This window comes from Myotis brandtii, unplaced genomic scaffold (assembly GCF_000412655.1).
Source record: "Myotis brandtii unplaced genomic scaffold, ASM41265v1 scaffold120, whole genome shotgun sequence".
In the NCBI taxonomy this organism is placed as follows: domain Eukaryota; kingdom Metazoa; phylum Chordata; class Mammalia; order Chiroptera; family Vespertilionidae; genus Myotis; species Myotis brandtii.
In genome coordinates this window covers 5,868,466-5,894,952 of record NW_005354174.1, presented here as the reverse complement: position 1 = coordinate 5,894,952, position 26,487 = coordinate 5,868,466, and the positions used below count along the sequence as shown (strand labels likewise).

Below are 26,487 nucleotides of genomic sequence, written 5' to 3'. Positions count from 1 at the left end.
GTTTACAAGCAATGGGAAAGATTTTAAAGGAAGGAAAATGGGTGCCATGTCAGCTGAACAAAAGACAAATGGAAAACCGAAAAGTCATAAGTAAAATGTTGCTTCAACGGCATGAAAGAAACTCTTTTTTTGCATCGAACTGTGACTAGTGATGAAAAGTGGATTTATTTTGAGAATCCCAAATGCTCAAAATCATGGGTTGATCCAGGTCAACCATCAACATCAACTGCAAGGCCAAATCGCTTCAGAAAGAAGACAATGCTCTGCGTTGGGTGGGATCAGGAAGGTGTGGTGTATTATGAGCTATTAAAAACAGGTGAAACCATTAATACTGATCGTTACCAACAACAAATAATCAATTTGAACCGCTCTGATCGTGAAACGACCAGAATGGGCCAGAAGACACGGCAAAGTAATTTTGCTTCATGATGACGCACCATCACACACTTCAAAACCAGTTAAAGACACATTAAAAGATCTTGCCTGGGAAGTATTAACCCACCCGCCGTATTCACCAGACCTTGCTCCTCCAGATTACCACTTGTTCCAATCGATGGCACACGCACTTTCTGAGCAGCACTGCAAAAACGTACGAAGAAGTGGAAAATTGGGTCGCTGAATGGTTTGCCTCAAAACAAGAAAAGTTCTATTGGGACGGTATCCACGAATTACCTGAAGAATGGGGGAAATGTGTAGCTAGCAATGTTTTGAGGCAAACCATTCAGAGACCCAATTTTCCACTTCTTCATATGTTTTACTTTGAATAAAGCACTTTTGATGTTTATCTTGAAATTATTGTGTTTTCTTTGATTACAAAATCCACATTATTAACCGGTACACCTGGTAAATCTAAGTATTAACTAGAGAGTAAAATGTCCATATCTTATAACATCACCCAGAGTAAGAACACTGTGGGCAAATCTCTGACCAGTATCCCTTTGGCCAAATCTGGGTTTTCCCCCTATATTCTTCTTCTCTGCCTCGATCCTTTTCCCTTGCCCTCACTTTTCTTCCAATTATCTATATATATAAAAAGCCAGTGTCCAGGATGACCAAACAACCGGTCACCATAAGGTGGCACTGACCACCTCTTGGTCCCTCCCACCCCCCCGCCCACAAGCGGGGTGGGGTGGGACTGGGGACTGGCGAGCGGGCTGAATGGCTGACCTCTTGGTCCCTGCCCCTGGCCCGCAGGCTCCGATGGATCAGCGATGGTGAACAGGGGAATAGGGGTGGGTGGTGGGAGGACCGGACTTGGCTGTCAGACCGTTGGGATCACCAGCTCATCCCTGGCTGCTTGGGGGCTCAGGCCTGTGGGAAAGCAGGCGCCACACAGCATCCATCAGCGCCTCAAGCCCCAACAGCAGCGGCAGCAGTGGCGGCGCCTGCGTGAGTGGCTCCAAGCGGGCAGCGCGTTCCATCAGCAGCCAGCCCAGCACACAAGCATGGAGGTGAAGTCGCTGGCACCTGCTTTCCCGCAGGCCTGAGGCCCCGAGCAGCCGGGGATGAGCTGGTGATGCCAACGGCCTGACAGCCCTGCAGCGGAGGCAGCAGAGGACTGGGGACTGGCGAACGGGCAGAAGATGGCCCTGATCGCAGGAGGCTATGCCTAAGGACCCTACCCGGACAATTTCATGCACTGAGCCTCTAGTAATAAATAAACACTTTGGACATGTGGGCTGCAGCTGTTGTGGCATATTGTGTCCTTCCTACCAAAGACTTTTATAGATAAAATGTTTCCTTTATAAAATGGTTTTGGAAAATGAAAAGCCTTAACACTATTCAATGCTATCTATACCTAGAACCTTCTGAATATTTCAGCTTTAAATACTAATCCCTGCTACCTTGCTCCTTTCATTATTAGGTCCTTAATCCGGTCACACAAATCATTGTGATCTCCTTAGGTTTGCAATGAGCATTAAAGTTAAGCTCTTATTGCATACTAGAGGCCCGATGCACAAATTCGTGTACTCATGGGGGGGCGGGGGTTCCCTCAGTCCAGATTGCAAGAGGGCACAGACCAGGCCAAGGGACCCCACTGGTGCATGATCGGGGCTGAGGAGGGATGTGGGAGGGCTGCAGGCCGTGTCCAGCCCGTCTTGTTCAGTCCTCATTGGCCAGACCCCAGCAGCAAGCTAATCTACCGGTCAGAGCATCTGCCCCATGGTGGTCAGTACACGTCATAGCGAGGGGTTGAGCAGTCTTAGCATATCATTAGCATATTATGCTTTTATTGGTTGAATGGCCAGCCGGATGACGGGACACTTAGCATATTAGGCTTTTATTATATAGGATTTTGGGAAGGACTTTTTCCTTCAACTGCAGTTTATTGTAAAGAGGCTTGGACTCCTTCCTTCTCAATATTTTCATACTTCAGATACATAGGTCATTTCTCCTGGTTTATTTTCAATATTCCAGTTTAAATTTGAGAGATAATTCATTTATGTCCCTCAACTTCCTCATTACTATACAAATCCTATATAATAAAACCCTAATATGCAAATTGACCAAACAGCAGAACGACCGGTGGAACCACCAGTCACTCTGATGCACACTGACAACCAGGGGACAGATGCTTAACTCAGGAGTTGCCCCTGACTGGGGGCAGCTCCTGAGTTAGTTGTCTGCCCCCGAGAGGGAGGCGACTGGTGGCGGTGATCAGGGGACAGAGCCGGCCAGCAGGCGGCGCCAAGCCGCCAGCCAAGGTGGGTGCCAGCAGGCCCCCCCCCACATCACCCCACCCGCAGGTCGCTCCACAGATGGCCCTGATTGCCGGCCAGGTCTAGGGACCCTACCCTATATATTGGGAACAGTCTCTTAGATTTAAAAATTAAAACCTGGCAAGGCTACTCTAACACTGAAAAAACAGGATGATGCAGCTATGACATGCATGGTGGCTTGTACATTTTGTGGTCAGCCCTGATTCTGACACTTATAACTGTGTGACAAAGCCAATTACTTAACTTCTCTCTGCTTCAGTTTTTCCACCCATAAGATGGGGAAAATGGTACTATTGCCTCAGAAGGATCATGTTATGTACTAATTTTTATAATCAGGGCAAAAAAATGTAGCTGCCCATACAACGGAAAAAGCATCAAAAAGCTAGAATTCTAGTCAGTCTCTTCTCTCTAAGGGATATCTTCTAATGAAGGGGAAAGCCTTTTAGAAGGGATAGGCCCAGCCTTTCAATTTATCCAAGCTTAACATTTTAATCAATGTTTATTACAGTTCTTAAAATTTGGCTCCTATTGCCTGAAAATACTCACACAAACTTTAAAGGACACTATCAATGTTCCCAAGGGCAAGACCAGAATGTCAACACTCATGAGTGACTAGGAACAATGTTCGTGTACACACATCACAGCAGAAAAGTTGTCATCCATGTCAGTCACTAGTCACCACAGTAAGGTGGGTTTTTTAAATTGTATAATCACTTTTGAAATTAGCATAGGGAAAAAAATATATCTTAAACACTGCTCAAATTATTCAAAATCTTCAAATCAAAGAAGAGTCCCATTTTCACACATACCATGCCTACAATCTTCATCAGCTTGTCCATACTTTTTCTGCAAAATAAAAGATATGAGATGAATATCATTAAGTAGTTCAAGGGCTGCTTACAATAGAGATTTTATCAAAAAAAAAAAAAAAAGCTTGGCTTTATTTCAAAGTTTAAGCATTAATGTTGCAAATTTAATATTCACAGAGCAAAGCTAACTCATGTGCTCTCTGAGGATTACACAATACTCTACAAATAAATACCACAATATACTTCCCTAGTCCATTTACTTACACTCCTGCTTCTTACTTTCTCTAACCTCAAATCACCAGAACCTCCTGAGCCCCTCATTCTTATTCTCAGCTAGTGACTTTACTGAGAAAACCATAGGAACGAGAAGAAAATTTCCGCAGACTATCACTACCACATCTACCCATGTCCTAGCACACTCCATCTTCCACCTGTTACCAGACGAACCCCCCATGCTCCTTTCTAGAGGCCATCCTACCACCCATGGAGATGTGATCTCTGGCCCAGTGAAGAATATCACTCCAGCAAGCCTCCTCTATTTCTCCTATGTCACTAATTTTTTGCTTTCTACTGATTCAGTCCTATAAACAAACATACTGTTATTTCTTCCATCTAAAAAGAAAAATCATTCTCTTGACTTCACTTCTCCCACCAGCTACCATTCCATTTTTTTTGTGCCTCTCTGGGGCAAAATGTCTCAAAAATTGTCTATAATTATGTATTTAAATTCCTTCCCTCTGACTCTCTCATAAATGCTCTTTAATAAGACACTCATCCACTGCTCTATGGAACAGCAATGGACCCTGATGAACATTCCCTTGTTTGGATACACTTTCTTTACTTAGCTACCAGGACACCATACTTCTCCTAGTTTTCATTTACCTCAACGTTGCCCTTCAAGCTGCTTTGCTTGTTCCTCTTCTTCTCAACCTCTCAACAGTGGAGCCACAAGACTAAGTCCTTGGTATTCTCCTCTTCTCTATCAATACTCATTCCCTTGGTGATGTGACCCAGGCTCAAGACTTTATATATCATGCATAGGCCACAACTCTTCAATTAACTATCTTTAGCCCAGACTTCCCTCCCAAACTCCATACCTGCATATTTAGCTACTTGTTCAACATCTCCAGCTGGATATCTAAACAACATCTCAAACTCAGTATGTTCACAATGAATTCTTCCCTCACAGAACCTGCTCCCCACCTATAGCCTTTTCATCTCAGTTGAAGGAAAATCCATTCTTCCAATTGCTCAGACAAAAAATGTCATGGTAAGTAATCTGTGACTGTTCTGTATGCCTGACATTCAATATATTAGGAAATTTTATTGGTTCTAGTTTCAAATTGTAACCAGAACAAAATCACTTCTCACTATCTCCACTGCTACCATTTTGGTCTGAGCCACTGTAATCTCTGGTTTGGATTATTCCAATACCCTCCAAACTAGTATCCCTGCATCTACTCTTCCCCCTTTATAGTCTACTAGAGGCCCAGGGCACGACATTCACGCACTGGTGGGGTCCCTCAGCCCGGCCTGCGCCCTCTTGCAGTCCGGGACCCTTCAGGGAATGTCCGCCTGCCGGCTAAGCCAGGAGTCAGACATCCCTCTCCCAGTCCAGGGCTCTCGCAGTCCGGGACCCCTAGCTCCTTACTGCCCACCTGCAGCAGAGGCAGGAGAGGCTCCCGCCACCAACACTGCGCTCCCCAGCTGTGAGCCCAGCTTCTGGCTGAGCAGTGTTCCTGCTGTGGGAGCACACTAACCACCAGGGGGAAGCTCCTGCATTGAGAGTCTACCCCCTGGTGGTCAGTGCACATCATAGCAACTAGTCATTCTGCCATTTGGTGGATTTGCATATTAGTGTTTTATTATATAGGCCTCGAGGCCCGGTGCACAAATTCATGCATGGTTGGGGTCCCTCAACCTGGCTGGCGAAAGAGGCCTATTGGGGGGTCAGCCAGCTGTGGGGAGAGACCCCGGGGGGTTGGCCGTCCAGCCCCCGAATCAAGGCCTATGGGGGGGTGGATGGTAGGGGGGAGGGACTGTGGGAGGTTGGCTGTGGGAGCGCACTGACGCTCCTGCGTTGAGTATCTGCCCCCTGGTGGTCAGTGCACATTATAGCGACTAGTCGACCGGTCATTCGGTCATAACGGTCGCTTAGGCTTTTATATATATAGACTCTCAACACAAAAGCCAGATAATTCCTGTTACATCAGATCATGCCACCCCTCTGATCAAAATCCCACAATAGCTTCCCATCTCAAATATAATACAAACTAGTCCTAGAGGGTCCCAGAGGATCTAGCCCTCTTACCCCCTTCCCCCAATGCACTTTACTCCAGCACAATGGCCTCCTAGCTGTTCCTCAAAGATGGCAGGCATGCTTATGCCTCAGGGTCTCTGTGCTGACTGTCCCTCTGCCTATAATGATCTTCATCCAGATTCCAATATGGCTCACTCCCTTACCTCCTTCATATCACCTTATTAATGAGCACTACCTGACCACCCAATTTAAAACTTCAACCTTAGCCCTGACCAGTGTGGCTCAATTGGTTGGAGAGTCTTCCCATACACTGAAAGGTCAGTACAATTCCTGGTCAGGGCACAAACCCAGGTTGCAGGTTCAATCCCCAGTCGGGGTGTGTGACGGAGGCAATCAATTGGTGTTTCTCTTTCACATCGATGTTTCTCTCTCTCTCCCTCTTTCCCTCTCTAAAATCAGTGAGAGCATGTCCTCAGGTGAGGATTACAAAATGATAATAAATATAAAAACTGCAACCTTATCCCTAACCCTAGTGGCCCCAATATTCCTTGCCCTGTTCTACTATTTTTCATGCAGACTGTTACTTTCTAACAATCTAAAGTGTTTACTTAGTTATAATGTCTCTAGCATTTATTGTCTATCCCCCTACTAGAAAAAGTACCATGAAGAAGGGATCTTTCTTTATATTTTTTTACCAACGTATACCAAGCACTTAGAACAGTGTCTGACACATACTATGTCCTCAATAAATACTTGTTAAATGAATGAATACTCGAAAGTGCTAGGTACAAATTTCAAGATTTAAAAATACAGTTGCTTGCCATCAAAGATATCCAGCAATCACTAGCCACTTCAATCACCTCCTCAGCCCACATTTAAGTGACTTGTAGAGGGAGTGACCAGCAACAGTGCCCACTCAATGAAAAGGGCCATTTTACATGGTTTGGCACTGACTTATCAACACTGTTTACTTACCAGTTGCAAAAATGAGGCAATTCTGTAAAGAAGACTCTCAATTTTAATGCTTTCTATTTCCAGTGAACACGGCCCTATGAAGTCAGCCATGGAGTACTGGCCAAGAGAAAGAAGGGCCTCTGTGCAGTGCTTGAGGGCCATTTCATAGTCCTGCCTCTTGAGTGATTCACACGCTTGTTCACATGACTTCTCAGCTCTTCTGTCTTCCATGACTCAGGGACAAAAATCCTAAAGACGGGGAAAAAAACAAGTAAGAGAAGGTTTTAAAAACTTATTAATTATAGCCCTAACCGGTTTGGCTCAGTGGATAGAGCGTCAGCCTGCGGACTCAAGGGTCCCAGGTTAGATTCCAGTCAAGGGCATGTACCTTGGGTGCGGGCACATCCCCAGTAGGGAGTGTGTAGGAGGCAGCTGATCGATGTTTCTCTCTCATCAATGTTTCTAACTCTCTACCCCTCTCCCTTCCTCTCTGTAAAAAAATCAATAAAATAGATTTTAAAAAACAAAAACAAAAAACTTATTAATTATAAATTCTAATACCATTCCTGGCTCAGCTGGTTTAATTATCTATCTGAATAGTTATTCTCAACCAGCCTTTTGCTCAAGGTCACAGCTGAGCAGCTGTTAATGCTACAGAATCTATACTTCTCTTTTATATTTTATGAAGTCTTTAATAAGATCCAAGCAAAATATCAACCATAAATCAGGATCATACAAACAATACATCCAATTTATAAATGAGACAAATTTATAAATGAAACATGACTTTGAATATTGCAAAGTGCAACAAACCATAAAGGCTTTCCTCTTTTTAATCAGAAGGTGCAGGAATGTTTCATATCCAAACCTTCCAATTTCAGTTTTGTAATTCTGTGACTGTGTTTACAGAGAATAAAAATCTACACCATGTAGAATTTTTCCCACCAATATTAAAAAACTGGATAAAATGCAAATCTGAACTGCCTATTCAATTCAGCAAACATTTCCTGAGGCTAGGCCCTGTGCTAGCAGCACTGAATTCAAAGACAGAGCATGTCATCACTACTTTTAAGAAACTCAGATTCAAAACAGACATATAGATCAATGGAACATAATAGAGAGCCCAGAAAAAAACCTACGCCTTTTATGGTCAATTAATATTTGACAATGGAGGCAAGGACATACAATGGGGTAAAGACAGTCTATTCAAAAAATGATGTTGGGAAAATTGGACAGAAAAATGAAACTAGACCACCTTCTTACACCATACACAAGAATAAACTAAAAATGGATTAATGACTTACTTTTAGACTCAAAACTATAAAAATCCTAGAAGAAAACACAGGCAGTAAAATCTCTAACATTTCTGGCAGCAGTATTTCTTCTGATATACTGCCTCAGGCAAGAGAAATGAAAGAAAAAATAAACAAGTAGGACTACACCAAACTAAAAAGTTTTTGTACAGCAAAGGAGACCATCAACAAAATGAAAAGACAACCCACTATATGGGAGAATATATTCACCAATGATACATCTGATAAGGAGTTAATATCCAAATTTTACAAGGAACTTATAAAACTCAACACAAAAAATAAAATCCAATTTGAAAATGGGCAAAGGACCTAAATACACATTTCTCCAAAGAGAACCAACAGACATATGAAAGTTGCTCAATGTCACTAATCATCAGTGAAATGCAAATTAAAACCACCTCACACCTGTCAGAATGGCTACCATCAATAAATCAACAAACAGCAACTCTGGCCAGTGTGGCTCAGTAGGTTAGGTGTCATCCCCTACACAGAAGGGTAGCTGGTTTGATTCCCATTCAGGGTACATATCTAGGTTTCTGGTTCAAACCCCAGTCAGAGTGTATACCAGACACAATCCATCAATCCAATCGATGTTTCTCTCTCACATCGATGTTTTTCTCTCTCTCTCTCTCCATTCCTCTTTCTCTAAAATCAATATATATATATCTCCATCCATCCATCCATCCTCAGGTGAGGATTTTTTTAAGTCAACTTTATGAGAACATTCCTATCACTAACTTACTTCTCACTACTTTTATAAAATAGAAACCTGTTTTAAAATCTATCCATCTTAGTACAATCCAAAAACAAAAATTGATAAATTTGACTTAAACATTTTCACTCTTTGAAAGATACTGTTACAAGAATGAAAAGACAAGCTCAAGACAGAGGAAACTATTTGCAAATCGCATACCTGAAAAAAGATTTGTATCTGAATATATAACAAAATCTCAGAACCCAACAAAACGAAAACCCAACTGAAAGCTGGGCAATAGACACCGCACAAAGAGGATGTAATGATGGCCAACTATGCACACGAAAAGATGTTTAATGGCATTAGTCAGCAGAGAAATTCACTTTAAAACCATGATTAGCCATTACTACATACCTATTAGAATAGCTACATTTAAAATACAGTGGGGCCTTGACTTACGAGTGTCCCGACTAACGAGTTTTTCGAGATACGAGCCGTCTCTCGGCCGATTTTTTGCTTTGAGTTGCGAGCTAAAATTCGGGTTACGAGCCAGCTTCAGATACCCCACCGCTAGTTGGCGCAGCGAACATCACAGTGAATGCCACAACATCAGCCCAGCATCACCTGTCTCACTCGTTCACTACTTGATTTGACATACCAGTAATCTGAGTTACGAGCTCCGTTACGGAATGAATTAAACTCGTAAGTCAAGGCCCCACTGAATTGATAATATCAGAGTTGTGGAATAACTGGAACTCATATAGGTTGCTATTGGAAATATAGATTATACAGCCACTCTGAAAGAAAAGTTGACAGTTTCTAATAAAGTTAAAAATATACTTACTAAATATTTTTAACTTTATTAGAAACTGCCAACCTTAATCAATAAAGAAAAAAATAATAATAAATGTAAATCATCGCCGAAACCAGTTTGGCTCAGTGGATAGAGCGTCAGCCTGCGGACTGAAAGGTCCCCGGTTCGATTCCGGTCAAGGCCATGTACCTGGGTTGTGGGCACATCCCCAGTAGGAGATGTGCAGGAAGCAGCTGATCGATGTTTCTCTCTCATCGATGTTTCTAACTCTCTATCTCTCTCCCTTCCTCTCTGTAAAAAATCAATAAAATATATATTTAAAAAAATGTAAATCATTAATTGATGATAGCCATTCTGACAGTTGTTGGGAGGTATCTCATTGTGGTTTTAATTTGCACTTCTCTGATAATTAGGGATGTTGAGCATCTTTTCATGTGTCTATTGGCCACACTACTTGGGTATAAAAAAGAAAGAAATCTTACTTTTTTCCACAGCGTGGATAGACTTGGAGAGTATTATGCTAAATGAAATAAGCCAGTCAGAGAAAGACAAATACCACAGGATTTCACTTTTGTGTATAATCTAATGAATAAAATAAATGAACAAACAAAATAGAAACAGACTCATAGATACAGAGAACAGACTGACAGCTGTCAGAGAAAAAGGTGAAGGGATTAAGGAAAAAAAAATTTTTTTAAATACTAATAGTCTCAGGCAACAGTATGGTGATTATCAGAAAGAAAGGGGGGTGATGGGAGGTAGAAGAGGGTAAAGGGGAGATAAATGGTGACGAAGTTTTAACTTTGGGTGGTGAGCACACAATACAATAAACTGATGGTGTATTATAGAATTGTACACTTGAAACAAATTATATATACTAATATATAATTTTATTAACCAAAGTCACCCCAATAAGTTCAATAAAAATTTTAAAACAATGTAAAAAATATATATATACTTACTATATGACCCAGCAATGCCCTCCCCCCACAGACAACTACCCTAGAGAAATGAAAACATGTTCACACAAAAATCTGTACCCAAATGTTTTTATTTTTAGCAGCTCTATTCATAACTGCTAAAAACTGGAAACAACCAAAATGTCTTTTAATGAATGACAATGGAAAAGTACTCAATAATAAAAAGGAATAAACTTTCAATACATGCAATAACTTAGATGAATCTCAAAGACAAAGTCAAAGAACTCAGTCTCAAAAGCTTAAATACTGCATGATTCCATTTATATGATATTCTGAAAAACGACAAAGCCATAGGAATGAAGAAACGGTCAGTGGTTGCAGGGATTATGGGATGGAGATGGGTAACTATAAAAGGATAGCATGAAGGGGTTTTAGGGTGATGATACTATTCTGTATCCTTATTGTGGTGATGGATACACACACTACACATATGTTCAATTAATAGAACTGTATACCAAAAATTTTAAAGTCAATTTTACTGTATGATAATTTTTAAAATAAAAATTTTTCAATTATTTTAAAAATATGAATCTCAGTGTCACAATGGACATGTGTTTTAAAAAGTGAAAAGAAACAGATTCAGGAGGATAAGTTTGCTGTTAATAAATGGAAAATCTATACATTTCCCTTCCCACACATGTAGGTTTTAGAGGCAAGAATGGAAACTCAGAAAAAAATGTCTCCAAATAGAACAATCATTGAGTTCACTTGGCACAAAATGTAAAATACATTTGAAAATTCTGTTGTAGCTAGATAATTGGTTCAGGAGAAAAAGTAAATATTGGAAGAAAAATTAAATCAATAGTACACCAAAGAGCCCTAACCAGTTTGGCTCAGTGGATAGAGCGTCAGCCTGCGGACTCAAGGGTCCCAGGTTCGATTCCGGTCAATGGCATGTACCTTGGTTGGGGGCACATCCCCAGTAGGGAGTGTGCAGGAGGCAGCTGATCGATGTTTCGCTCTCATCGATGTTTCTAACTCTCTATCTCTCTCCCTTTCTCTCTGTAAAAAATCAATAAAATATATTTTTTTAAAAATAGTACACCAAAGAGACTTGACTTGGGGTGGCAAACACACAATATAATATACAGATGATGTATTATAGAATTGTACACCTGAAACCTATATAACTTTATTAACCAATGTCACCCCAATAAATTCAATTTAAATTTTTTTAAATAAATAAAAATGTTTACAAAAATGGTGCACCACAGAGGGGGTAGGCAGACTGGCCTGGACTAAGACAGTTTCAATAACAGATTGTAAGAAAAGAGCATCATTCTCCTCCCACTATGACTTCTTTCTATAACAACATGAAAATAACCACCAGACCACCTTGAAATCAAGTCATGAGATGCACTTTTATTTTTTAAAAATCAGTTATCTTCCTTAACTTTTCTTGTTAATGTAGTCATGGTCCTCTTTTATTTCAAAAGACCTAAACCTTATTTAATTAAGACAGACTTCAAAGAACAAAAATAAATTGTGAGCAAACAGCAGGAGCAAATAGTAGCAACTAAAATTTCAATCCAAAATGACAATGATTTCTGTATCTGTCTTGTACATCTGTCTCCACTTAAAATAAATATTATCTATCTCAGAATTAACTTGGGTGGAATGAATCTGTCACGGTTTCAGAAGACAGATAAGTTATACTAAAAACATTACCACTATATACATTAACAGAAATTACATCCATAATCAGTTTTTTATTAGATCCCAAGTAATCTTTAATTATTAAACTATATAAACAATAAAACCATAGGAAAACTTAAAAGACACATACAATAAAATACTTGAGTTTCTTTACAAGACTAACAATATTTAACAAAAAAACTGGAGATTCACATTTTGTATTATTTTTATCCTTCACAGATTGAGTTCTTTGAAGCCAGGGATTAAAAATTATTCATCTGATTTTTTTTTAATCCTCCCCAATGACATGTTTTTACTGATTTTAGAGAGAAAGGAAGGGAGAGGAACAGAGAGAGAGAAAAACATCAATGGGAAAGAGAAACATGGATTGGTTGCCTCCCATATGCCCTGACTGGGGGACTGAACTCACAACCTGAATATGTACACTGACTGGGAATCAAATCCGAGATCCTTCTTCAGTGCACGGGATGATGCTCCAACCAGCTGAGCCACACTGGCCAGGGCTCATCTTTGACTTTAGTAACACATTTCCTTTTATTTTCTCTCGTCTCCCAGATTCCCAGCTAGGCAATACTTGTCCCATAGACACTCAACATTGAATAATAATGTTTTTTTGAAGGTGTGGTTAATATATCCAGTGGATTCAACATTGCTCTAGTTTGACTTCTAAAATTGAAAGCTTTGTTTTTGTAATGCTCAGATTTGGTTGTAAAGCTCTTCTCAGAGATGCCCAGCATTTTGTGTCTTTTGTCTGTAATAGCACTGAATGATGCTTTCATGGAATGATATGCAATGATTCCAAGATCCCTTTCCCGGGCAATATTTGGCATCATCAAATTTTACATTTTACTAAGTTTTTTTTTACGCTCACCCATTTGCAAGTTTACCTGCCTCTTTTTAGTTCACTCATTCCTTTCCCACATTTTTTAAAAGTCAGTAATTTGACTATAATCTGCCTCACACATTACTTTCCCTGTGAAAACTCCATTATTCTCTTGAAAACGAGACTATACTAGGAGGTAGTAAATGCATTGTGACAGCAGAAAGAAAAGCCAGATTGATACATTATGAAAATGACCTACATGACCCAGTGCAGTGGAGAAAGCACAGCAGAGCCTGTCCCTTTCCCCACTGGGCAGCATGGCCTTGGTGGGACAGTGCAGCTAGTAAAAGTGTGTCAAGCTTCCTTGGGGATGAAAAAAGTTAAGAATCATTACTCTAAAGATGTCACATTCTTTGAACCATAAAGGTGGTTCCAAAGTGCCTATAAAATAACTTCCCAAGCTCATGACTTGATATCCAGGCTACCCAATCTGGCTACAACCTAACTTTCCCACCACTCCCCCAACAGGCCCCAAGCACAGGCCAGATGCAGAGTCTGTCTCTGACAATGCCATTCCCTTGCCCCAATGTCCTTTCCTTCCTCTCTCTGGACCTAAATTCTACACAGTCTTAAATGAATACTTCAAGGCCTGCTTCTCTAAAATGATCTCCTCCCAGGACCTGGGGAGTATTATGCTAAGCCAGTGGTCGGCAAACTGCGGCTCTCGAGCCACACGCGGCTCTTTGGCCCCTTGAGTGTGGCTCTTCCACAAAATACTGACTTCTGCACATGGGCCACGAAGTTTCAATCGCACTGTACGTGCGCGCCCACACGTGGTATTTTGTGGAAGAGCCACACTCAAGGGGGCAAAGAGCCGCATGTGGCTCGCAAGCCAGTTTGCCGACCACTGTGCTAAGCGAAATAAGCCAGTCAGAGAAAGACAAGTATCACATGATCTCACCCATATATGGAATCTAATGAACAAAATAAACGGATGAACAAAATAGATCCAGAGACACAGAAGCATAGAACAGACTGTGGCATCTCAGAGAGAAGGTAGGGAGGGAGACTGGGTGGGAAGTGATCAACCAAAGAACATGTATGCATATATGCATAACCCATGGACACAGATCTGGGGTGGAGGGCAGGGATGGACTAGAGGGAGTCAATGGGGCAAAGAGGGGGCAAATGCAATACTTTCAACAATACAGATTTTTTAAAAATAAAAATGCTCTCCTCCCAAAACCAGCATTACTTCGTACAGACTAATCTAGCCTCGTAATCATCTATTATCTTGCATTAAATATATCATGTCAGATGCCTTAACTGCTCAACATAACTACCTTATAAATAAGTCACATTTTATAGCATTTATGTCCCCATGACAAGCATTCACTTCACTACAACCACTTAATAAATACTTTAATTGAATTTCCCACAGAGAGGATCTAAAATAACCTAAATTCCAACCATTCCAAGAACTATCCTATACCAAATTCAGTTCTCACTAGAATGCCATAAAGAGGAATGTTGTATTATCTTTAAATTTATCTGTTTTTATCCAAAACTGGAACTTGTGATGTGGTTGTATGAGATACATAGACAAAATATTCTGCAAAGTAATAAAATTTTATTTATTGTACTATGTTAATATTCAGCCAGACTTGCATTTTTCTCTAAAACTCATAAAGTCACTGAGTATGCAAGAAGCATTAGAAGAGAGGCTACCCATACTAAGAAAACTAGAAACTAAGATCATCAATCATATTCTATTTTAAATAATCTCTTTCATAAAGAAGTAAACTCTCCTAATGAAAATGAATAAAATTCCAAAATGAATAAAATTCAATATAGCAAAGTAAAGTTTTTAAATACATAAAAGAAATATCCCAATGGACCTGCTACCATCTGTTTTAGTGACTAAAATGATAAAAAGCAAGAACTACATTTTTTTTAAAGTTATATCAGTAGCTAAATTTGAGATTTTCCCCCATCTATTACTTTGATTTTCCCTGACCCATTTTAGAACTGCCAAAAATTCTGGAGATAGCTTTCTTGGTTTCAATTATTCCAAATTATTTCCTGAAGAGTTTGAGCCCCCTCCCAAATCATTTAATATGCGGAAAAAACAAAAATCCATATTTATAAAGCAGGCAAATTATAGTAAAAGATGATTTCTAGAAAAGGTTGTTGTTTGCCAAAATATTTTATTATAAAACATTTTCTATTCTTTGTATTTCATTTTCTCTTCCATGTTATCTGCTTAGACTTACAAATACATTATCATACTAGAGGCCCAATGCATGAAATGTGTGCAAGAGTAGGCCTTCCTTCCCCCCGCTGCCAGTACCGGCTTCCCTCTGGCACCTGGGATTCGGGCTTCCCTCACAGCCCTGGCTTTTGTCCGGAAGGTCGTCCGGAAGGACATCCAGTCTAATTAGCATATTACACTTTTATTATTATAGCTAAAACAGGTGACCTTTATAAATAAAACATAAATCAATATAAAAGAGCCAATGGCATAATTAAAACAAAAGGGTACCACTGGCACTACCACCACCATCATTATCATCATCCCTATTTTCTAAAACTACATTTTCAAATCAATGTTTGAAACTCAAAAGAGTTTCTACAGAAACAGTGTTAAGAATAGGGATTCTTGGAAAATGAATTGACCACAAAATAAGACCCAAAACAGGGAGGCATGGAACAGACTGACATACCTCGATGTGGAGATGGGGGGGAAGAGAAGAGATAAACCAAAGAACTTAAATACTTATATGCATAGCCCATGGACTTGGGCAATAGGGTGTTGAAGACCTAGGAGGAGGGTTAGGGGCAGGGAGGAGGAGGGTAAAGGGGGGAAATGGGAGACATCAATAATACTATCAACAATAAAAATATATATATCAAAAAAAGAACAGGGGTTATTGGAAAGATGTAAAGTAACAAAGCACGTTACAAAATACTATTTATAGGGTAATCTGACTTCTAAATAACAGACTACAAAATAATATGATGTATAATCCCATTTGTATAAAATGTGTATTTGTGTGTACTGAATAGTTTACATAAAAAGCTGAGACATATGAAACAAAATACTAAAAGTGCGTATAGCCCTGGCCGGCTTGGCTCAGTGGATAGAATGTCGGCCTGCGGACTGAAGGGTCCTGGGTTCGATTCTGGTCAAGGGCACATGCCCGGGTTGTGGGCTCTATCCCCAGTACCGGGCGTGCAGGAGGCAGCCAATCAATGATTCTCTCTCATCGTTGATGTTTCTATCTCTCTCTCCCTTTCTGAAATCAATATATACCCATTTCCCAATATGCCCTGCCCATGAAGGAGGACTGAGCTGAGGTGGAAAATTAGTCCCAATATTAGCCCCATTTAATCAACTTAGAAAAGTCAAAGCACAGCGTAAGTTGAGAAAGGCTGGCAGAGGCAGGCGAGGGACAAGAAGGCAAAAAGCTGGGACTGAAAAGGCAGAGCACAGCTATGAGAAAAAGGAAGAACAGAGAGTAGGAGAGATCAGAAAAGGGAATTACCTCAAGGTAAGGAAAGGGGGGAGTGGAAGGAAGGGGAAAAGAGAATTATAAGCAAGCAGGGAATTCATTCAAGAAGAGATCCTGCTCAAGGGTCAGCAGAAAGATAACTTAATTGCCTCCCACTGAAGTGACCATTTGTATCTAAAGAAAGAAAGAAACTGGCGAAGCCTATAGAAAGTTAAGAAAAAAAATATTGTTCTATAAAAGAATATTATCCACAGAGAACTACTGCCCTTTTTTTTCATTTTATTTTGTCTTTTACAAGAAGAGAATGTTTATTTGTTTTGATCTGGACCTAACGTTTTTACTTGTATCAAACACTAGTATGCCATTACTGAGTTAAAGATGTTCTATGACATAGGAGTTAAGCGTACAGGCTTGAAGCCAGATCTGCCTGAATTTGAATCCTGGCATTGCGACCTGAGGCAATCTGCATACAAATTTGTCTCATCTCCAAACCTCACAGGATTGTTGCAAGAATTAAGTAGGTTAAAAAATGAAATCACTTAGAACAGTGCCTGGCCTCCACTAATCACTATAAAAGTATTAGCTATAACAACTATTAATCACTATAAAACTATTATCCTCTGGATCTGGAACATAACTCCATGAGAGCTGGGATTTTGTTTTGTTCACTGTTGAAGCCCCAGAGGCCTGACATAACAAGTATTTGTTGAATAATAAAAATTTGTTGAATAATATAAACTTCATGCCAGCAACACAGAAGCCCAAAGGAGCAGCACTAAAATCTCTATAATACTTTAGCCTCAAAGTTTAGAGTTCATGGAGGGTTTTTACCTACGTTAGTTCAAGTGATTCACTGAAGATGGTATCTCCACCTCACAGACAAACTAAGACTCAGAGGACTTATGTGATTTGCCCGAAAACAAAGTCTGAGGCAACCCAGGAATTCTGGAAGTAAATCCTACTTCTGTTCACTCTGGACCCTACCCCAGAAAGCTTGAAATATACCCTACCAAACGGTTCAATTCTCCTTACCTGCAAATACACAAAGGTTAAAGTCACCAGAACACCTTCTCCCATTTGCTTCAATATAATTGATGGGGAGGAGAAATAGATGAAACAACATTAATAAATGTTGAAATTGGACAATGGGTCAGTGGGATTGATTATAGTCTTCTTTCCACTTATATATGTCTGAAAGTTTCCATAGGAAAAATATAATTAAAAATAAAGACCTTACTCCCCAACATAAACTCTCCCACTTCCAACTTTCTACTGAGCACACCTAGGTGTGAGGAAAACACCACAGCTGAGAACCTACAGCACTTCTCAGTCTGAAGCAGCGAAGAGAACTGGACTGGGAATCAGGAAGCTTGCCTAGGCTATGCTTTAACTGGTGTGAGACCTCACCCACCCATCTAACGCCTCTGGGCCCCAAACTTCCTCATCAGTTCCCTAAAGCAGCAGTTGCCAACCTTTTGGAACTCATGGACCACCAGTGGTCCGCAGACCATCGGTTGGCGACCGTTGCTCCAAAGGTTTCCTTAGCCAGTGGTCGCCAACCTTTTGGACCTCACGGACCACCAGTGGTCCGTGGGACCACCGGTTGGTGACCGCTGCCCTAAAGGATTAAATTTTTTATTTCGACTTTCTACTAGGTCCTTAATCTCAACACAAAACCCAATTCATCTTTCTCTATTCTCAACCTCTGAGACCTGTTCTTCCTCCTGACTTCCCTATTCCTGATGCCCCATTCTGCCAGCCACCCAACCATAAAAACTTCAACCATCTCTGACTTGAGACAGAACTGACTGTTCCCTTACCTTTCTAATCAGTGACCAAATCTTTCTGTTCAGCCTCCAAAACATCTCTTAAATCCATCTCCTGCTTTCCATTCCCAAGGCCATCAATTCACTTCAGGCCCTCATCATCCCTCACTTGGAGTATTACTATGAACCAAAGTCCCTGTTTCTAATTTCTCCACACTACCAATCCATCATACTGATCCTCAGTCTGACATTTAAGATCCTCCCAAACCCAGTCCTGATCACTTGGCAGCCTCACCTTCCACTATGTTCCTTTATGTATCCCAGGATCTAGGTAATTTGGATATGCAGTTTCCTGCCTCATTTTCAACACCACCCCACAGCCTTTGCTCAAGCTATCCTTCCCTCCGAATGTCCTCTTCTTTCTATTGCTTCTGACTGGCACAGTAGTACAATGTAAATGCCAAGTGTTTCTCCACATCCCCAAAGGGGCAGTATCACTCCCTCCACTTACTGCCTAAGCACTTTGTCTGAACCCCTTTTATAGCACCTACCGAATGCTTATTGGTCCTTTCATTTTTTTGGTGCTCCTATTCTCCCTACTAGATGACTCCTCCTTGTCTGTAGGAATGATGTTTTATTCATCTTTGTATCCCTCAGAACAGAGCTGCTTAAGGAGAGTGCCATGGCATAGTGGAATTTGCCATGAATGAGTTAAAGATGGTCTAGACCAGCCGTGGGCAAACTACGGCCCGCGGGCCGGATCTGGCCTGTTTGAAATGAATAAAACTAAAAAAAAACAAAACCGTACACTTTTATGTAATGATGTTTACTTTGAATTTATATTAGTTTACACAAACACTCCATCCATGCTTTTGTTCCAGCCCTCCGGTCCAGTTTAAGAACCCATTTTGTGGCCCTCGAGTCAAAAAGTTTGCCCACTCCTGGTCTAGACAGTGATCCCCTCAGCCCTCCAAACAGCCACAAAGGGTCTTCAGCAGCCAGAGTCCCCATAGGTCAAACCTCAAGCATTATCAAGCAGCCTCCTCCTTCAACAAGGTAGAAGCCATGATGATAACTTGAGAAGCATTCAGAGGAGGCAACAACACCTGGTACACAGTGGACGCCCAATAAATATCTGCAAAATTGCACCTATTCCCCTTTCAAACACTATTCCCAAGATCACTTACCATCTAAACCAGACTCTCTTTGAACATTTTCACTGAACGTGTTCTAGTAATCTTTTTAATAATCACCTGTTTATTACCTGGTTATACTTGCTTTATCATCCAAAGCGCACATCAATAATTTATTGAATAAAATAGCCAAGAATATGAACAAACAATTCAATATGAAGAGGTTCAAAGACAAAATTCAACATTGTAGAAAAAAGAAATGTAAGTGCCACTTTACACTATTAAATGAGCAAAAACTTTTAAGGAAAAATGTATTTCTGTCCAGTTTTCGTGAAACAGAAATATCCATGTATCTGTTAGTAATACAAACTGGTAAAATATTCTTGAAAAACAGTATGGCAAGCCATAAAAACATTCTTACCATGTCAACAATAATGTACTCAAAACTTTATCCTAGAGATATAATTAGTCAGAAAAAAGTACAATAATATCTACAGTAATGTAGATTAAAGTATTAACTGAAAACCAGCCAGCAGCATAAGTACCTAACATAAAAAGATTTAGGTAAACTATGAGAGTATGACTTGATGAAATATTTTGCAGCCTTTCAAAATGTAATCATATAAATTAAAATAGTGACACCTTTAACATGGAAATGTTTCATGATCTAATAAATAGAAAAAAATCAAATTATATGCATCATAATTTAAAAACAGTAAAATGTATTTTAATGGAATGGCAAAAAGAAAATCAACTATTTGAGTAATAACCCAAATTTTAACTATTTAATATCAATTCTTAAATCATCTCATAATTTAAGAAAGAAAGTTACACCATACTGAGGAGAGAGAGGGGTTCCAGGATACAAGCTTAAAATAGTCTCAAGAAGAGGTCCGCCCCTCCCTTGTACAGCTCACTCTGGCCTTAACTGGAAGCTCTCCTACTCTCCCTCCTTATCATGATAACTATGACAACCTCAGATCCCAGCTTTCCAAGGACCAACAAGCCACCTCAACCGGTCTTCAGATCACCCCCAGGAACCCGTGGGGGCTGCATCGTGCAAAACAAGTATATATTCAAGAATCCCTACAACCAGATATATTTGAGCAATAAGCAAGTAGCCAAGCCCAAATCCAATTATAAATCCCAAAAGTATAGAATAGTGTCACATTAAAGTCTCTAGGATTCTCAAAGAACTTGCTGGCTCAGTGGTGGACTGTCACAGTTAAAAAACAGTATGGACTGGTGGACAAATGAAAGCACTAGGGGCCAGGAGACTCTGGTACAGTTAAAAAAGGGAAAAATGTTTTTAAAAAAAATAAGCCCGGCTGGCATGGCTCAGTGGTTGAGCATCGACCTAAAACGGGAAAAATGTTATTTGAACTATAAGGAACAGAAAACTAAAAACTCCAGCTTAAAAGAGATGGGTAAAAAGTAGCTGGCAATGTCTTATAAATCTTACCCAGCCAGATTCCAAAAGGCAGGATGGCAAGTCATTTTATTAACACATGAAGTTTTCTGGAGCTGGTCATGTTTAAAGACTAGTACTGAAAATATATCAAAAACTAATTTTAGCACTGATGCCCCACAAGGGCAATATGAAAACAGTCTTCTCATTGTTTTTCTATAGTATTACCATTTTCTAAGTCTAATAATGAATGATCAAAGTACTATAAGGAATCAAGAAGATAACTTACTGTGAAATAATATGTATTCCTTTACTTACTAGTAGCAGAGCATTTCAGCAAAAGATAAATAATTTGAAGGACTATTACAACCATTGTGTGGAGGGAACACAACCATTAGGGGAAAAGTTTAAACTTTTGTTCCTATTGATGTATTCTCGGTATCTAGATCCTCTAAGATGCAAATATATAGTCACTCATGACAATATATGCATGGCAGATAACAGAAAAAACAAACAATTTAATAGTTAACCAAGTTCATCAGAGCATAGGGCGATTACCACTCAAGAATGTTGACATAAAAACTGAAGGACCTCTCCAGTTCCAATCATGCTGATAGGTTGAGTCCCTGTGCAGTTACTCATTCAGAACAGAGTGGAAGATTAACCTACCTCACTTCTCTTCATACAGACTGACAAAGCGGCAGGCGGTCTCTGCAGAGGCTGCTCGGCATCATCCAGTCTGTTCCAGAAGCAGCCACTGCAGTCAGGACCCGCACCTCAGGTCACCACTCTTCCACCCTGTCCCACCTCATACTTTCTGGCCAGAAATTCTCATCTAGATGAGATCTCCCCTGTCTCTTTCTCGCACATTACCAAGTTCTTGTTTTCTAAACAAGGCTCTCATATATTTTACTCACCTGCAGTTCACTGCACTGGGTATCACCCAAATAGCCCATCAGAGCTCTTTATAATTTCTGAAAGAGAGAGACGGGAGCTTTTAAACACAGGGTAGAAAATACCATTGCTGACACAGTGCTGAAGCATTTGTATCCAATATTCACAGCATATGGTCTTTTGGTCCACAATATTTCAAAAATATGTAGCATAACCAGCCAGGACCAAGAGTTCTGAGATAAGAGTCCAGAGATATAAGTTTGGTTTAAAGTTGCTACTACTCAGTTGTGTGACCTTGGACAAATCATCTGACTTCTCCAGGCCTAAAAGTCCTTGTCTGGAGAATAAAGACAGACGGACAGAAGCAGGAGAGCACAATGGAAAGAGCACGGGCTCTCCAAGCCAGAACACCAGCACCACTCCTTACCAGCATTGTGCTGTGATGTTAGCTCACATTTAATCTACATTTCCTCCTTTGCAAAATGTAAATAACAACAACTATTTGGAGTTGTTATGAGAATTAAAGGAGAGATAATAAGTTATAAAAAGCCAACAGTAGATACAATCCCACAGATGGTAATTATCACCATTAACTCAGCCCTATAGTTATATGACTTCTATTCATAAATATTTATTTCCTTAAAATATCCACAAATCAAAAACTTTTACAAATCTGACAATGGAATTAACCGTTGGAGTGTTTCAATCACCGTTATCTTCAACTGCTGGTAGTTTAAGATTATCAATATTACTTAACATCACAGGAAATGAGTGGAATAGCCCCTGCATGACACCTGAACAGTTCAGTGGCCAGGCCTTCCCTATTTCTCCCTCTGCTCTCACTGCTACCAATACACCTCAGCACCAGAGAGCTCTCCAAAAAGCCAACTGTTTTCTATGGTCAGCTCAGGAGAACACAACTAAAGATGGAAGAAGAAGAACAGAGACTTTCCCTTTTATTCTATTTTTACTTCAGACACTTAAGTACTGCTCATATTTGCTTCCTATAGCATGCACCAGTTATGCATAAAACAAGTGAATAAAAATAAAATCTTAAAACAATTATTAGTTACACATAATGCCTACTGATAGGAAGCTCGCCTTATAGGACTATTTTTCACAAGAATTTCCACAAAAGAAAGCAAAAAGGCAAATTCAGATGTGCCAAGAACACCTCAAATGTGGCACAGAAATAACAAAAATCACAAACATTCACATTTCAGAATGGTTCAGTCAAAAAATATGCTATGTACTCTTTGAAGAACCTTGTGGATGAATCAATTAGTTTTGGTTTTCTGTTTATTTGTTTTTGTTCAAAAGCAAGATGAATATACAAATCCTGGTTTTACCAGACAATTTTCTGCTCTTGGAAAAAGTAACCCAGTACAATTGACACAAGTAAACAAATTGGTATGACTGTTTGGTAGTATGTTGAAAAACTTTCAATGTTTTAAACAGATGGTAGCTTTTTAAAAATTATTATATGTAAATTAAAAGTCTCCATGCTACATCTACAATATTATTTTTTAAAGAATTATTAACGCTATTAAATTCAGGATTACTCAAAAGTATTACTCAGTCACCACTGAAGTGACAGACCACTGTGTTTTATGCTCCTTCTAGCCAATGCTACAGAAATAATCCTGACTACACCCATCAATTTAAGTGAACTGTAAGCTGGTGTGGCCACACTCTCCACACATATCATAGTTCTCTCCTAGAAGACATTTCAAAATATTACTTAGAAATCAAATTATATTGGCATGTACACTTACCTAAGTTTACGAAAATAAACAACCAGAACAACTTGCTTATAATTTTTAAGTAGCCCCCCCCCCATGTGAGTTGATAAACTTGGCCCTAAAATCTTCTATGCATTTGAAACAACAGCCAAAGGACCTTATGTCTTATGCTGGGCCTATATTTGGCTCTTAAATATAGTCTGACGGACAATTATAGACTAATTTGTGTTTAATACCAATACCAAGCCTAGTTCTTAAAGAGAAAACAAAAATGCATGTATAAGATCTGGTCTACTTATTTGTAGTCCCTCTGCAATATATTCTTAGCCATTCATGAACATGTTGTATATTTTTAAACTGCACAAGGCCCTTTGCAAGTAGGAATGGTTTCTCCTGTTGTTTGGCATCAGTCCTCTCTCTCTCTGGTAAAACACTGGACACTCCATAAATGTATATGGACTTTAAAACAATGCAGATTAAATATTTATGGTATCAGAAAATGAAACTTCTTGCTAACAATTGCAAAAGTTTACCAGCTGATAGAGAGGTACTTACTTACTGGCTCCCAAAAACTACAGCCTTACCTAAAAATAGTGTCCTAGCTTCCCAGCCAAAAGGACAGACTAAAAAAGCTATGTCTTTATTGAGCTCAAAGACACAGACTTCTACTTCACCACAACCTTCAATACTATGGTATTTCCCATTTTAGAAGAATTTGTGTAACAACTTGTTTGGTGGCCAACCACTAACTTCACTTTGAAGTGAATACTAGCACTTCACATGGTCCACATGTGTGAAAACTGTGGAAAACGTCTTGACACAATACAGGCCAAACAACACTAGCCACACAAGATTACTTATTTCTAAATATTAAATTTTAGACTACAAATGAACATCACCAGAGGCCAAAAAGCAGGTCACTGGTTCCTTTCCACAAAGTAATCTGTAAATTTTTTTTAAAAAGATAAAAGTTTCCGATTGGGAAGCCTATGGCAAGAATATGCCTCCGTCTATAAGCTGAAAATAAATTTTAAAATCCACATTTGCTCTTCAAAGAATAAAAATAAATGTAATACACACAAGCACTGCTGAGTTTCAAACGCAAGCAAATGTGATGCGTGCACTCACAAAAGTATCTTAGTTTATGTCCACTTTTCTCTCCTGAGTTGTTTTTTTTTTAAGGTAAAATGTCAATTGTATGCTTCAATCTGCAAAAAAAATAAAGCACAGCTTACTCTTCTTAAACAGATGTTGTGATAGATATGAATTTCAAAACCCAAATGCTACCCATATGTGTTAAAAAAAAAAAACAAAAAAAAAAACCTGCGGTAACCAACCTACCATAACTTAATTTTCTCAATAAATCATAGTAAAATACGTTTAAAGTTCAGAAGATTGCTTGTGGAAAATGTAAAATTAGCAAACTTTTCTCCTTTTCCTCATGTACTAAATGCCAACTGTTTACTAACACGATTATCAATGTCCTTTAAATCCAAAGCATTAGAAGTTACATTAAATAAAGCAACGCTTTGAATTCACACACCAAGTGTGACCAGAAAATAATGACAAACCAGACTTATCCTTAGTAAGCGAAACAAAACTCGACGCTATCCTTTTTATTTCAAAATAACTATGAGAGAGACCAGTACTATTCCATTTTTCAGAAAATAAAAGCAGGAGTGACTGATCTGCCTGACATGATTCTTTGCGATGGAAATGGTGTACGTCCGTCACGAGAGTCCCACCGTCTGTGGGCACACAAGACCCACAGACACAATCCCTGACCGTCCACGGAGAGTAAGTGGACTTACACATGGACACCGAAACATGGGTAAAATTAAGACATCCAACTAAAATTACACAAGGAAATTTAAACAGGCAAACTATAAGCACCCCTGGTGAAGATCCTGATCAAAGATAGCTGCTAATAATATGTGGCTCTGGATAAACTCCACTAGGGCAGTATATGTTGGAGCCACCGAGAAAGTTTGGTACGTTTTTGTTTTTGTTTGTGTTTGTGTTTTTCTTTCTAAAATCTAGCCTTGCCTATACGCCCACCTGACAGAATGAATTATTTGGAAAATAAAGGTGGACCCCATCAAATTACTTAGTCCCGGCCTTACCCTCACGAGTTGATTAAAATAAAGAAGGAAAAAAAGGTCGATCCTTTTTAACTGCCGGCTCACCTTACACATCTCACCAGCACGGTAGTTCTTTAGTGATCAATTACTTCATCCAATGCCTGAGGTAAACAGAAAAAGTAAAATGTGTCTACACACCAACCAGTCACAGTCACCATCAGCAGCAAACATTTCATATCAGCCTGGAGGGAGAGGGCATCGGAATTTCAAATGGAAAAAGTTACCAAGATGGTACAGGGGATGAAGCTTGTAAACAAGCCTTACTTCAAAACAAAAAAATTCCAGTGTGATAAAGAGATTACAAAACGTTCTGAAAATCCACAACTTAAGAAGTCATCTCTTTCAGCACTGACTGACCTTACTTCCAAAAAAAGAAAAAGAAGAAGAAGAAATGAAGGAGGAAAACCCATTAATGTGAGTTTGAGAGGGTAAAATGAACCACAAAACTAGCCAGGGCCACTCCCCCAGCCCCCACCCCGCCCAGGAGTTATACATATTCCATTAATGATTTGCCTGAAAAGTGTAAGTTGTGAAGGAGAAGGAACAACAATCGTTTGAGTTCCAAACAAAACCCAAGGAGCCCAATCAATCCAAAAAGCATCCTCAGACCCGGCTCCCAGCTCTACCTGAGGCCCCCCGGCCCGGGGGGCGGGGGTAGAGGCTCAAACAACTTGGGGGGAGAGGCATCAGAGCCCCCAGACAGAACTGCACCCCTGAGCCCCAGGGCAGGGCGTCCCGAAGGACTCTCCCGGGAGGGGAAGTGTGTTTCCATGTTTGTTGATGTGCCGGTGGCCCAAAGAGAATTTCCGAAGAGGGGGCGGAGAAAGGGGGGAAGAAAGTGAAGCGGAGGCCCCAGCTCTGGGCGGAG

At 39.9% G+C, this 26,487-nt stretch overlaps 1 protein-coding gene across 5 annotated transcripts in view; it reads right to left on the bottom strand.

Moving 5' to 3' along the window:
• HELZ (helicase with zinc finger) overlaps window positions 1–25,964 on the bottom strand; it is a 127,842-nt gene extending 101,878 nt beyond the window's left edge. For 2 of the 5 annotated variants that reach the window (XM_005858683.2, XM_005858685.2), the window contains exons 1-4: window positions 25,665–25,963; window positions 21,760–21,816; window positions 6,765–6,992; window positions 3,530–3,566 (exon numbers count right to left, since the gene is read on the bottom strand). In XM_005858683.2, the coding sequence (XP_005858745.1) occupies window positions 3,530–3,566; window positions 6,765–6,974 (247 nt within the window). In that variant the 5' untranslated portion in view covers window positions 6,975–6,992; window positions 21,760–21,816; window positions 25,665–25,963. Of the gene's footprint in view, window positions 1–3,529; window positions 3,567–6,764; window positions 6,993–21,759; window positions 21,817–24,606; window positions 24,686–25,664 lie in introns of those variants that run through there. The other 3 variants (XM_014532455.1, XM_005858684.2, XM_014532449.1) reach the window with 3 other exon arrangements.
• Window positions 25,965–26,487: the final 523 nt, after the last annotated feature.